The sequence below is a fragment of the Cajanus cajan genome, chromosome 8 (assembly GCF_000230855.2).
Source record: "Cajanus cajan strain Asha chromosome 8, NIPB_CcT2T_4, whole genome shotgun sequence".
NCBI classification, from domain to species: domain Eukaryota; kingdom Viridiplantae; phylum Streptophyta; class Magnoliopsida; order Fabales; family Fabaceae; genus Cajanus; species Cajanus cajan.
This window is the reverse complement of record NC_138524.1, coordinates 52098476-52114181: the sequence shown is the minus strand read 5'-3', so window position 1 is coordinate 52114181 and position 15706 is coordinate 52098476. Positions and strand designations below refer to the sequence as shown.

At 35.8% G+C, this 15706-nt stretch overlaps 1 protein-coding gene across 1 annotated transcript; it reads right to left on the bottom strand.

Moving 5' to 3' along the window:
- Positions 1 to 9087: 9087 nt before the first annotated feature.
- On the bottom strand, positions 9088 to 9852 carry LOC109792911 (putative transcription factor At1g61730). The gene has a single exon (XM_020352359.3). It carries the CDS (start codon positions 9850 to 9852, stop codon positions 9088 to 9090), a length of 765 nt encoding a protein of 254 aa, XP_020207948.2.
- Positions 9853 to 15706: the final 5854 nt, after the last annotated feature.

Below are 15706 nucleotides of genomic sequence, written 5' to 3'. Positions count from 1 at the left end.
AACAATTTTTGGTGCAAGGATGTCTACTTCTACCAATTCACCTACAATTCCAATGTTTAATGGTGAAAATTATCATATTTGGGCCGTCAAGATGAAATTTGTTTTAAGATCTCAAGGCTTATGGAATGTTGTAATTTCTGAAGCTGATCCACCACCATTGAGAGAAAATCCAACCATTGCACAAATCAAAGCTTATGAGGAGGAGAAGCTGAAGAAAGATAAAGCCATCACTTGTCTACATGCAGGACTTGCAGATCATATTTTTACTAAAATCATGGATTTGGAAACACCTAAACAGGTGTGGGACAAGATTCAAGATGAATTTGAAGGCAGTAGTAGAGTTAAATCTGTTAGACTTCTCACATTGAAGAGAGAATTTGAATTGATGAAGATGAAGGATAATGAATCTGTCAAAGATTATTCTGGCAGATTAATGGATATTGTGAACCAAATGCGACTTCTTGGTGAAACATCATTTACAAATCAAAAGGTTGTCGAGAAAATCATGGTTTCGGTGCCTGATAGATTTGAAGCCAAGATTTCTGCAATTGAAGAGTCTTGTGATTTTCAAACTCTCACAATTATTGAATTGACCAGCAAACTTCACGCACAAGAGCAAAGAATCTCCATTAGAAGTGATGAAGCTGTTGAAGGTGCCTTTCGAGCAAAGCACAATGGAAGGAATTTTGGAAAGTCACGAACTTTCAATAAGAACAAAGGAAAGGATGAAGGTTCTTCGAGAAAAGGAAATTTTTTGCCTTGTTTTCATTGCCAAAGAACCAACCATTCTAAAGAAGATTGTTGGTTTAAAGATAAACCACTTTTTCACTGTAATTTTTGCAATAAAAATGGTCACAGTGAAAAGTATTGCAGATTAAAGAAGAATCAGCCTGAACAACAACTAGAAAAACAGGCAAATGTGATTGAAGAAAAAAATGATGATGAAGATGGGTATTTATTTATGGCATCTCAAGAATTCAATTCACATGAATTGAATACTTGGCTCATTGACAGTGGTTGCACTAGTCACATGACTAAATATTTATCATTTTTTACCTCCATTGACAAATCAATTGAGTCAAAAGTCAAGATGGGAAATGGTGAAATTGTACAAGCAAATGGAAAAGGTACAATTTCTATTGCAACCAAGAAAGGTATGTTAATTGTTAAAGATGTTCTCTACATTCCAAAATTGGACCAAAATGTTCTTAGTGTTCCACAAATGCTAAAGAATGGTTATGGAGTCTCTTTTAAAGAGAATTATTGTTTTATCATGGATGACATGGTTTAGAGATTGCAAAGATTGAGATGACCAAAAATGGTTTTTATTTGAAATTTGATTTGATTGAAGATCATGATTTTATTGCTAAAATTGATAAGAGTAATGTTTGGCATGGAAGATTTGGTCACACTTTCATGCAAGATGTATTTGATATGACAAATTCCAATAAATGGTATTCAAAGACAGGAGGAGGAGTTAGATTAAAAACAGAAGATCAATTGGCAGACATCTTTACAAAGGCACTTCCAAAAGGAAAGTTTGAGAACTTGAGAAGGAAACTTCGAGTTAATAGCTACTGATTCAAGGAGGAGTGTTGAGAATCTGAATCAGCATCTATTATTTGAGTTTATTTCATATTAATGGAGCATTATTAGAATTCCTACGGTTATGATTTTTTAATTATAGGAATTATAGGTGCTGTTACATTTTTATGAGTATTTATATTTGTCATTTAATTTTATGTTTATGAGCAGAATTTGTATCAACTTTCAATTATGTATTTAAAAGGTTACAAGTATGAATAAAATATATGAGTTTAAGTCTTCTAATTCTTCTTGAATTCCAACAATTTTAATTTTGCAAACATAATTTGGCAAGTTATAGTTTTTGAAGAGAGAGGCGTTCTAGAGAGTGAATATCTGCACATTTTTTTAAGCCAAAAGTCAGGAATATGAGAGTGACAATTATATAAGTTCTAGTTTCCAATAATATGTTAGATAATCTTAAATTTTAGAGATATCCGAGTTAGTTATTCCGAACTGGTTGTTTAGTCTGTTTTCTCTTTTGAGTTGTTTGTTTCATTTTAGATAAGATAATTTTTTTATAAGATTTGTTTTGATAAGATATTTTGTTATCATCTTGTTAATTCGGTACGTTGTACAATGACTATTTAAAGGTCATCTCTTATTCAATAAAGAGTACAATGAGTTGCTACGTTCACACAATATTAGTATTACTCGTATCTTATTTTCTACAAATTGGTATCAGAGCTTTATGCTCTGAGTGCCGAGTGTGAGAGGAAAACAGTGTGCGCCTGTGTGTGTTTTGAAGAAAAAAAAAGGGGAGAGAGTAATGGCGAAGGTTGTTAATGGAATGAACGTACCACAACTGTCAAAGAAAACCAATTATGATAATTGGTGTATACAGATGAAGACCCTGTTGGGTTCCCAAAGTCTATGGGACATAGTGGAGAAGGGGTTCCAAGAACCCAAGGAGGACGAAGACCAATCTGTGGCTCAGATTGCCACATTGGAAAAGACATGAGTAAAGGACAAATCGACTTTGTATTTTTTGTACAACGCCGTGGATGAATCAGGTTTCAAGAAGATTGCAAACGCTGCATCTTCAAAGGAAGCATGGAAGATCTTGGAGGTTGTGCACAAAGGTAACCATCGTGTCAGACAGATGATTTCGAGAATATTTCATGCGTAATTGAGGAGTCAAAGGACTTGTCAATTCTCTCAGTGGAAGAGCTCACTGGGTCACTCGAAGCCCACGAACAAAGGAGGAGGAAGATGAAGGATACTCTTGATCAAGCATTACAGGCGCAACTTGATTTGAATGGAACTCGGAACACTCAGGGTCGAAGATCAAGGGTCAAGGACGAGGAACAGGACGAGGTGATCAAGAAGGTGATCAAGGACGAGGCAATCGCAAAGGACGAGGTGATCATGGAGGTGGACAAGGACGGGGTGATCGTAGCCAAGGAAGTCAGCCAAGGTCGGAGGTGGAATGTTATAAGTGTGGCAAACACGACCACTACGCAAAGGAATGCAAATCGGCAAATTGCTACAATTGTGGCAAATACGGTCACATAGCAAAGTATTGCCGAGCTAAAAGCTGAAGTGAAAAGAAAGAGAAGAATATTCTCACAAAAGAAGAGGACGAGGAAGCAGGAATTTTGATGATGATGCAGAGCTCGGAGACCAAGCTACGTCCGAGTTGTGCCTCCGAGGTTGAGCTAAAATTGAATTGCATGGAAAGCTCAGTAGTTGAGCTTCCAATCTCAGATGAGAAGTCAGAGGCCGAGCTTGATTTAGGTTTCTTGAACAACTCGGTCTACTATTTGGACACTGGAGCGAGCAATCATATGTGTGGAGAAGAAAGTTTCTTCAACGAACTCATCAAGGTGAAGGCTGGATTCGTGTCATTTGGGGATGATTCCAAGGTGGCGGTAAAAGGGCATGGAACCATCAAGCACATGCAGAAAGATGGACGAGTTGGAGAAATAAGGAATGTCTACTACGTTCCTGAACTTAAGAGCAATATCTTAAGCATGGGGCAGATGATGGAGAAAGGAAACTCGGTTTTGATGAAGGATCGAGTACTTTATTTGAAGGACAAGCATGATCGTTTAGTAGCCCGAGTAGAGATGAAAAAGAATCGGATGTATAAACTAGAGTTGAACATCATTCAAAATAAGTGCTTAAAGATGGACGTGAAGGATGAAGCCATGATGTGGCATTTTCATTTTGGGCATTTAAACTTTGGAGGCTTGGCCTACAAATTATACAACCCTGTTACAGGAAAAATTTTGGTAAGTCGAGATGTCCAGGTAAATGAGAAAAGTGAGCGAAGCTGGAGTAACTCTGAAAAGACTTCGGGGAGCTCGAACTCTAAGAGGGAGAGCTCGGAGATGATAGGAAGAAGCTCGGATAGGACCAATGAGCATTCCAAGGAAGATGATGAACCTGAGCAGCTTAGAACTCGGAGCTTGCAAGATATCTATAACTCCACTGACGAGTTACACGTGGTATGTATATTGACAGGAACAGAAGATATAAAATTTGAAGAGGTTGTACTTGATGAGAGATGGAAGAAATCCATGGATGAGGAGATCGAATCAATTGAGAAGAGTGAGACATGGAAGCTGACAGATTTACCCACAGGAGCTCGGCCAATTGGTTTGAAGTGGGTATACAAAAGGAAGACAAATGCAAATGGTGAAGTGGAGCGTTACAAAGCTTGTCTTGTGGTGAAGGGTTATAGACAGTAGAAAGGCATTGACTATGATGAGGTCTTTGCGCCCGTGACAAGGATGGAAACGATCTGATTACTATTGTCCTTAGCAGCTCAGCATGGATGGAAGATACAACAAATGGATGTGAAGTCATCATTCTTGAATGGGATGTTGGAGGAAGAAGTCTACGTAGAGCAACCTCTAGGGTACATAAGGAGAGGTGAAGAGAAGAAGGTGTTGAAGCTCAAGAAGGCTTTGTATGGTTTGAAGCAAGCTCCTCGATCATGGAATGAGAGAATAGACACCTACTTCAAGAGAAATGGTTATGAACAATGTCCGTATGAACATGCTCTCTATTTAAAGAAGTGCAAAGGAGATATATTGTTCGTTGCTTTATACGTGGATGACTTGATATTCATGGGAAGCAAAGCTGAGCTAGTTGAGGAGTTTAAAGAAGTAATGAAGAGGGAGTTTGAGATGACCGATTTGGGCATCATAAAGTATTTTCTGGGTTTAGAGGTGGACCAAAGCACAACAGGTATTTTTGTGTCCCAAAAGAGGTATGCCGAGGAGATCTTGAGCAAGGCAAAGATGCTGAATTGCAATCCAGTTTCTACTCCCATGGAACCTAGAACGAAGCTATCTAAAAATGGAGAAACAGAAAGAGTTGATGCAAGCAGGTACCGAAGCCTAATCGGAAGTCTAAGGTATTTGACAAGTACAAGACCCGACCTGATGCTAAGTGTGGGAATTACAAGCCGCTTTATGGAGGATCCGAGGTATTCTCATTGGAAAGCATTAAAGAGGATACTAAGGTATGTGAAGGGGACGATATCACTTAGACTGTGTTTCACTAAATCGGACAACTACCGACTTATTAGATACTCGGACAGTGATTGGTGTGGAGATGTGGATGATCAGAAAAGCACAAATGGGTACGTATTCTTCATGGGAAACACGGCTTTCACTTGGCTATCAAAGAAACAACCAATCGTAGCTCTATCAACATGTGAAGCCGAGTATGTAGCAGCATCTTGGAGTGTCTAACATGCAGTTTGGCTTAGAAACTTGCTAAGCAAACTGGAGATTATGAAAGCTGAGAAAGTATTGATCCGAGTAGATAACAGGTTAGCAATCGAGTTAGCCGAAAATCCAATCAACCATGAAAGAAGTAAGCACATCGACGTTCGATTTCATTTCATCAGGGAGAAGGTGAAAGAAGGAAGCGTGGAGCTCGAACACACAGGAAGTAAAGAGCAAGTAGCTGATATCTTTACAAAACCATTGCCTGCAACAACATTTCAAGAGCTAAGGAAGTTACTCAGAATGAAAGAAGAATGAGAAATTTAAGCTTATGGGGGAGTTTTGTTAGATAATCTTAAATTTTAGAGATATCCGAGTTAGTTATTCCGAACTGGTTGTTTAGTCTGTTTTCTCTTTTGAGTTGTTTGTTTCATTTTAAGATAAGATAGTTTTTTATAAGATATTTTGTTATCATCTTGTTAATTCGGTACGTTGTACAATGGCTATTTAAAGGTCATCTCTTATTTAATAAAGAGTACAGTGAGTTGCTACGTTCACACAATATTAGTATTACTCGTCTCTTATTTTCTACATAATATATGTGCATGTTTTCAAGCCTGAAGTTACTCTATGTATCCTTAATGCAACTTAAATTATCATGATACCTTTTTTAGGCAGAAAAAATTGGTTAAAATATTTTTTTTAATCTCTATAATTTTATTTATTTTATTTTTTAATTTCTATATTTACAATTTAAAATATTTTTTAATTCAAATATTTATCCTTTTCAGTCTTTTTCAATTCCTACAATTTAAGATAAATTTTTTATTTTATATACTTATAGTATTTTAACCTTTTAGATTTTATTATTAATTTTTTTTATAATATTATTTATTTTATGTTAACATAGTATAAATAGTCAACTAAGGTGCATATACAAATATTCCCTCCGTTTTTTTTTTCATAGTCATTTTGTCAGAATTTATTTTTTTTTCATTGTCATTTTATTATTTTTTTCTCCATTTTTACCTTTGATAATTAATACATGTTTATTGAACCATGTTTGTATTTATTTTTAATGTCCGACTATTTTTTCTCCAACCACCCATATAAAGTTAATGTGCGTTTATAAAAGCAATATGTTCCCAACAAAATACTATATAAAAAAAAGCAAGATAAATATTAATTCATAGACAGGTATAATTAAATACAGTAGGTTATAGTTCACGTGTAATCAATGCATTAATAATTAATAAAATAGATTGCAGTTCAACAGTCTCAAAAATATAAAAATAAAAAATAAAAAAAAGGTAAAATAGGAAAGTAAGTAATAGATATTTTTGAAAACTAAAATATCAATAATTTTCTTAAGTCCGGTGCAAAACCTTAACAACTATGGAAAAAAAACAGAGGGAATATAAAATATGTTATAAATGAGGATACAAATGTACAAAACGTTGAATTACTTAATTTAAAATAACTTTAATAAATTTGACATTAAACACACATAATTAAATTAATATCTTTATACATAAAATAAATAATGCTAAAAAAAATTAATGACAGATATTAAAAAGATTAAAAATATTTACAAGTATAAAATTTTTTTAAAAAAACTAATTTTAAAAAATAAATATAAAAACTAAAATAACTACTTTAAAGTATATAGAAAAAAAATATTTTAAACGGAAATTTTTCTTCTATCATATCCGACTATAAGTAATGAAGGATTTAGCATATTTAATTATTAAAACGAGAAAATATTATTAAATATGAAGCTTGGGTCACATAGAGCAGAATATTTTTTTTTCCTGTATATTAGCCATCAATGTTGAAACACATTTTTTAAGAAATAATTAGGAATGACAAAGTGAGTCGTGTGTTGCGTGGGTTACGGGCAGGCCTGTTGACCTGCCAAAAATTGGCAAGTTAGGCCCATCATTTTAACCCGCTGTCCCGCCAAGCCCGCCAATTCACCGGGCCAAATAGCAAGTCAGTCTGCCACAACTCACTAGCCTGCATATATTTTTTTAAAAAAATATTTAATTATTTTTATGTTTATTTTATTTTGATGTAAAAAATGAGAATAAAAATGATCAAGAAAAAAAAATAAAGACAATTTCTTCTAAGAAAACTTCTAATATTCTTAAATAAAAATTTAAAATTAATTAATTATATTTGAACTTGTTTTGTGAACTATAAAAAAAATTTAGTTTATAAGTAATTTATAAATTTATAATTTGATTTTAATTTTGGTATAAATAGACTAATTTTTATTTGATTTTGCTCTAAGTTTGTAATTTGCCTTTGAACATATATTATATACAATATGTATACATTTTAAATTTTCTATGGTTATATTTATTTATTTGTAGCAAATTTTTTTATTTAAACTTAAAATATTTTTTTTTCATTTTTTTTCTATATGCAGGCCCACCAAACCGCTAATCTTTCCTTAAATAGGACGGGCCAGCATCCCCAACCCATTTTATATTGGCAGGTCAGGCCAGGCTGGCCCATTTTTGGTAGGTCAATGACGGGCCGAGCCAAAAATGGGTAAGGCTGGCCCGTTTTTCCATCCTAGAAATAATTAAGAGAGAAAATTTCCCTTCTTTTGTTTTATAGTTCAGCCACATTAACACATCACCAGCAGGAAAATTGCATAATCTGGGTCACGTAACAATAACTAGCTTAAGTAGACAAGACCATTATAACGGATCAAAATCTTCTTTCTCCAAATCCTCTCCCCAAATTCTGTCCCTCCAATCATAAAGTGCCACGTCATTATATTTATTTTTTATTTTTATTTTTATAATTTTTTCTTTACATATGCAACCTTCTTCCTCCTTCATTACTGTCGACGCGCTCTCTCCGCTGCCGCCCACGACAAGGCTTCCAGATCGGACAGCCTCTGCTTCCGGGTCGGGGGTTTTGCTTCGGCAGCGTCGGAGGGCGGGAAGAGGCGGAGGCTGTCCGATCCGGAAGCCTTGTCGTGAGTGGCGGTGGAGGGAGCGCGGCGGCAGCTGTGGAGGAGGAAGAAGGCTACTGTGCCGAGGCAGAGGAGCTGCTTCTCCTCCATTCCTTTGGAACCATGATGACGCAACCATCAGCAGCACCATTCAAAATCATCCAAGTTTGTTCAGTTGCACCGCTTCAGGTACCAAAAACAACCCCTTCCACCACCGTGGCTCCAACCTCTCTGACGCTTACCTTCTTCGACCTCTTATGGCTCCGCTTCCCAGCCGCCCAATGTCTCTTCTTCTACTCCTTCCCACACCCAACCTCTTCATTCCTCAGCTCCCTTCCCACCGTGCGTCAATTACGTTTTTTTAAAATTAAAAATAATGATGTGACAATTTAATTGAGATGGCATTTTGTGATTGAAGGGACAAGATTCAGGGACAGGCATCGGAAACAGAAGATTTTGATCCGGAGACAGAAGATTTTGATCCCATTATAACATAGTCACAAACTTAGCATGATCAGCAAAACTCGAAATTGAAATTCTTAATAAGAACATTTTCACAATGCCAATAACCAAGTAAAAAGAGCATTATAACATAGTCACAAAATTAGCATGACCAGCAAAACATGGTACCCAAAACTCAATCACTTGCATAAGTAGACAAGAAAACACAATGGATTATTCTACTACAGGATCTCCAATTCCAAATAAACTACCCAAAACTAGCATGATCCGCAAAACATGGTAGACAACAGTGGCCAACAAAGTTGTTAAAGGACAGTCAACAATTATGAGCTATAGACCATGTGCTGTTAATCACAAAATGATAGCAAAAAAGGAGCAAGGGCAAACGCAGCTTCAGTGAAGCGCTTCATGTATCAGCTTAACGATCTCCCCGGTGAGTTGGGAACGATCTGAAACAAGCTGAAGCTGAGCAAGACGCAGTTGGCTCCACCTTCCCTCCAACTCTTTCCTCTTGGACTCTCCAATCAATGCCAAACCCTTCTTCATCTCATCCTCACCCAGTTCCTTCATACCAGCTATTTCGAGGTAAAGCGAATCTAGGTCATTACCCACAAGAGACTTCACCGTCACCAATTGTTTCTCACTGGGCCTGGGCTTGGGCCTGGGCTTCACAGCCCAGACCATCTTGGACAAGTGAAACATCGTGGAGTCGTGACGTTTGGAGAAGTGGGGGTCGTCGCCGTTCTTCCCTCGGCGAGAATTAGCCTCGAACTTCTTCTTCAAGCGGCGGATCTTCTCCTTGAGCTGGCTGCTGGAGGCTGCCACGTGGAGCATGTTCTTGATGGAATCGTGGAAGGAGTCTGCGTGCTTGTAAGGGTCGTTGCCGGTGCTTGAGATGAACTCGGCCATGCCCTTCAGAATCAAGACCTCGTCTTCCTCGCTCCAGATCCTCTGGAACAGCTTCGACTGCCCATCCGGGGCCTTTATCCTGTCCTCCTCCGTCTCTTCGTCGCTGCTTGCCTTCTTCTTCGTCACCCGCTTGGCCTTCACTTTGGGAGAAGAACACTCTTGTGCCGCTGGTGCTTCGGTGGCTGTGGCTGTCGCTGTGGATGGTTCTTCCGTAGAGAAGAGACGCTTCTTGTTTTGTTTCGGTGCCATGGGTGGAGACTGAGGGTTTTAGAGTTTTCTCAAGTGAGAACTGGGAAGAGAAAGAGGACGAGCTTGTTTCTTAATATAATCTGAGACACATTTTTTTAAGATTCGAGAGTATATGTAAACGTCACTCACACTTTCTTTTCTAATTTCATATCTTTGAAAATAGCAGAGTTGCACTTCCTAACGTGGCCTTATTTCCCCTCCCAAAACCATCGCATTTCTCTGATTTTAAACTATTAGCAATAGGATTTTGTAACTTACCGTGTTTTATGCTTCGGGAGAATGAAATTAGAATCATGATTCATGTCTCTCCTAGTTTGCCAGTACCACACACGTTAATTAATTGAGGGAATATGAATAGGCACCGCTTTATTCGAGAACTGGCTGCAATGAGCGAATGTGAAAGGATTTTTTTTCTATTTAATGTCAACTGCTACTTCTGTCTGTGTCCGCAATCATGGTTTGTACTTTATTTTTTTTGGAAACAACAAAATGTTTGTCCTTTTTGTACTTCTCTCTAGGCGAGATAAAAAAATTGCGAGACGCCAAAGCAACCCCCGCTTTTGAAGATGGACTGCACACATGATGATTTGAGTGTTCAGTTCAGCTGCGGACATGCTGATTTGAGTGTTCAGACTTTTAGATTTTAAAGATTGAATTTTAATGGGTTTTACCGTCAAGTTTGGATTTAAATTTCTTTTTATTTATTGGTATCTAAATCCGACAAAAATTAATGATTAAAAATCTTAGATATTAAAGAAATTTTATATATTTGATTTGTAATTTATTATTATATATATCACATTTATTAATATTTATTTGCTAATATGTAATAAAATGTTACTAATTTTTTTTAATTATATATTTTTGTAAAAAATTGTTACTAATTAACTTGAATTATATTTTTTAGTAATAATTTTAATCATTAATATTATTATTTTTATTTAAATTATATATTTTCTTTTGACTTTTTAACACTAAATATTACTAATTTATCCAATATTTTAAATATTTTTAATAATAGATTTTACTATTATTTACTTAATTACTAATTTTAAACAATAATTATTGATTTTACTTAAAATCTATTTTTTTATTCTTAAAAAAAATTTGGTTAAAATGTTATATGTTGCGTTTCCGCACCAAAAAAGAAAAAAGAATACAAAGTTCTCCATCTTGAACCTATTTCTCTGAGTCAATCCTAATAGCAACGTTTCATTTCTTTTTCATCTCTCATTCTACTCGTTTTTTCTTCACATTCATAAGTCACAAACACTCGTATTAACTTGATTCTTTTCATCTCTCATTCTACTCTCTTATTCTTCAAAATCGAAAGTCACACACACTTGTATTGACCTAGTTATCGAAACGTAAAAGTAAGTTTCACGATTTTTTATTTTGAGTAACTAGGATCTTTTTATTCCCTTGCATCATTCATTGAATTTAGGATGTGAGTGAGATATCTTGTTGGTTCAGCTTCCTTTTCCCTATTGTTTGTATTTTCTTTACAGCTTGGTTAACCATCCTATAGTAATTTGCACAAGGCGAGGGGGAAACTTCTACAATTGAAGTAGGTTGTCACTACGTGCTTGAAAGAGGGAATACTGAGTTGATATGTTTTCTACTGATTCCCTGCAAGTTAGATTCTGCTAGATCCTTGACTGGAATCGTTAAAGATCTCTATGTACGTAATATTATGCCCTTCCCCCTTCTTAAGTACATATAATAGAATGGATAATTTGCCTACATTTGAATTTTGGTACTATTTCTTTTGGATGTTTTTTTCTTAGTTTACAAATAGTAACTGGAGTTCATTGTACTTTTCATTTGGGTTGGAGAGAAAGGAGTTTTGAAATATATTTATCCTTAGGGTGTATATATAAATTTTACAGTTGTAGATCATTCTGTCAAGTTCAACTTATTTTTAAACTTGATCAAGTACCTGTTTCAAATCATTTTTGTCCCCAAATTTGTAATGGTGGATTAATGTATATTTATTTTATACTTTTGTCGAGATTGATAAATGGGTTTATTTTGTCTTTCGTTGGTTATCAGGACGGTATACGTATAACTTATTTCATGTTTCTAAAATCAGCATGCTAATGCAAGATGTTTCTATTGCACAATGATGCTATATTTCAAGTATACTTAAAATTTTACATTGTACTAAAACTTAGTCAAATTAAAATCCTGGGTGCTTTTGCATCTTTTTCTATATTTAATAATTTATATCGCATGTCTGCTTATTGTGATGCTCAATTGCACCTAAAAACACATGCTCTCTTCTTAATGTGTTAAAGAGTGTTTCTGTAAATGATAATCCCTTTAAACTGCTTATTAGTTTATACCTTGTAAGGCTTAGGAGGCAAACCCTTATCCCTAATTTCTTGTGGCATAGAAATGTCAATGAAATCTTCAAGTCTAATCCTGGAAAAAGATTTGTATGAACCTTGTTCTGATTTCCCTCTCCAATCCAACTTGTCAAAAAGGTCACCATAAGTCCATTAGTTTTTTTTGTACCATGTGATGTTCATATGTATAGTAATTTCAAGTGTTACGTTGTCCCAATGAAACTTCACTAAACATTATTGTTATTTATTAAGGAATAATGATGGAAACTTGGTGGAGAATCCGGATTGATGTTGAATCCTCTTCAAGTTCCTCCCTAGATATTCGAATCCTTGATTCTTCTTAAGCTTTCCTAAGGTCTTCAATGGAGGAGGAGACCTTAGAACCACCACGGATTAGTGGAGAACTCTCCCAAGAGACACCACTCCTTGATGAAGAGATAAGTCTCTTCAATTCTCACCACACTTTCTAGGGAAGGGATAAGAGAATTGGATGAATGTCAAAGAGGTTTAGGGACTTTTAGAAGAGAGAAATCTGAGTAATCTTTAGAAAATAATTCTCAATATCTCAAAAAGTGTCTTACAATGAAAGGAAAACAAGTATATAGGAGTAGGAAGCTTGGAGAGCAAGCTAGCCTTAACCATGGTTCTCTAGGAACCATGGTAAGGTCTAGCTAACCGTCCATGGTTTAGAGGCTTGGAGAGCAAGCTACTCACTTAGCTTGCTTGGTAAGCAAGCTAAGGAGAAGCTTGTGCTTCAAGCTTCTAAGCTTAAGAGAAAACTGGCCATGTGAACACAAGACAAGGTGGGCGGCTCATGGACTTCATTTTACTCCAACAGGTTTTGAAAAATGTTGATTTGGTTTAGTTAGGTTCATCCAATGTGAATGGAACCTAGCTAAATCAAATCTATGAAAAATTAGGAGTAAAATGAGTCTAATATGTAAAATTTAGCCTAGGTCCATCTCTTGGTCCAATTGCTAGTAACACTCTCTAGCTTGCTAGTCACACTCTCTAGCTTGCTAATGCCACTCCCAATCCTACTACTAGAAAAATAAGAAAAGAGTGTATTTCTAGATTAGGTTAAATGGAGTCAAAGTGCCCAAGTAACCTTCCCTAGGAACAATATACAATAGCTAATAAAAGGAAATAAAGTTTCTCTCAAATTCAAAGGCAAAAATACACCTATACAAGTATCTACTATATACAAGGTACAAGAAATCAAACTATACAATGTATTTACAATAGAGACTCCTTAGATCAACCTTCACCCTTCTTGGTCTTACCTCTTCCAAAGGGATCCTTGGGGATTAGATTTCCATCATACTCTCCCCCTTCGAAAGGATTTATCCTCAAATCTAGTGGCCCTTCCACAAAGAGAGCATCACCTACAATGAAAACAAGAAACAAAGCATTAGGGATGACATATTCATATAACACATGTGGAAAGTGCACCCTATGAGGAATTCCTTCTATAGCCCTAACAAGGGTCCTTAGACTAGGAAGGATGGGTTCTCTAAGCATAAGAATAGGATCCTCACTATAGTGTAGTCTAAGTGTAAAACTAAATCCTATAAATGTTAAAGTACTAAAACTATAAGAAAATAATGAAGTACTCTTACATACTAAGGTATCTTGCCTAAAGTACCCTATGTAGTAACCTAGGCTTCTATAAGAAAACAAAGTGAATATTATAAGGAACCTACCTAGACAACCCTTGATTATATTATATGTTAGATACACCATGGAAGAGGGTGTAAAGTGTTTAGAAAAGTCATAGAATCTAATTTGGTCTTGAAGGGAAGTAGTAAAGTTAAGTTCAAAGAAGTTTGAACTTCCCTTAAGATCAAAAATAGAAAATAAGACACCATGAGATGTATCTAATAAAAAATATAAACAAAAGGTTGGGTGCTTTATTAGATCAATTAAAGTAAGAGAAGTCCTAAATAGACAATGGTTGTCTACTTTGGGCACCACCAAAGTAGTAGCATAAGAAGTAGAACTAGGTGAAGTCCACTTCTTCTTCACTAGACTAACAACTTGAGATCCTTTCTTTTCAAAATTATTTAGGTTGTGGATCTTAAGCTCTAAGTCCATGGCAGCAATAGAAAAAGAGCTAAAATCTTTGTGAAGAAGAAAAGTCATTTTGCAATCATTTTTTAATAGAAAAGTGACTTTCCTTTATCACAAGATTTTTGGAGAAGACACTATCCTCCTTACTCTTTTTCAAGAGTAGTGTCTCTTTAGCATTGAGAAGGTAAAGAGGTTCTTCAACTAGGAGACATTTTTTAATAGAATGTTCTATTAAAAATTGACTTCTAGGAACAACTTCCTTGGAGGAGACACTACCCTCCAACTCTAGAACCTTCTTTTTCTCCTCTTTTCTTTTTTTTGATTTCATAAAGACTTGATCCTCCAACACTTGTGAAGGTGAAAGAGGAGTCAAGGTGTGTTTCTTGCCTAGGTGGACTAGGCGAATTTTGTTTGTAACACCATCATGAATGGCCTTCCTATCATGTTGCCAAGGCCTTCCAAGTAAAATGTGGCTTGCATCCATTGGAATTATATCACATAAAATTTCATCTTTATATTTTCCAATGGAGAAAGGAACATTTACTTGATCCTTAACTTCTATAGGTCTATCCTCATTAAGCCATTGAAGTTTATAAGATTTAGGATGGGCTATAGTAGTTAGGTTAAGCTTATCAACCAACCTTTGGCTTACAAAGTTATTACAAGATCCACTATCAACAATGAGAGAACAAGTTTTCTTAAAAATTTTGCATCTAGAATGGAAAAGGTTCTCTCTTTGTGATTGGTCTTGATCATTGGGTTGGTTGGTATGTAACCTTTGAGCAATGAATAGGTCACCTTCACCTGGTGCTTCCTCACTAGAACTAAGACTAGCAACTTCTTCACTTGAGGATGATGAAGAAGATGAAGTGTTTTCCTCACTTAGGATCTCATTGCCCTTAATGATCATGGTCTTTTTTGTAGGGCATTGGGAAGCTATGTGTCCCCTCCCTAAGCACTTAAAGCACTTAATTGAACTAGTTCTAGGCTCATCGAAAGGTTTTTGTTTTTGTTTTTCTTTTTCTAGTGGTCTATCCTTTGAATAGGAGGATTGATCCTCCTTTTTGAAGTCCTTCCTAGGGTATGAGGTAGATTCCTTCCTAAGGCTAGGATTTCTCCTAAGTTGTTGTTCTACCCTCACACAAAGTTGAACTAATTTATTAAGGTCTTTATAGGGTAGTAGTTCAACCTTGTCCCTAATCTCTAGGTTTAGACCACTTTGAAACCTAGCAATGGTGGTTCTCTCTTCTTCCCTAATTCCAGCCCTTAGCATAAGCAACTCCGTTTGTTGCCTATATTCCTCCACACTAAGGTTCCTTTGTTGGAGTCTTTGTCCATTAACTCCCTCTCAAAATAAGGAGGAATGTGCCTTCTCCTTAAGGCACTCCTAATTTCATTCCAATATTTAATGGAAGGCTCTCTCATAATTTGTTTTT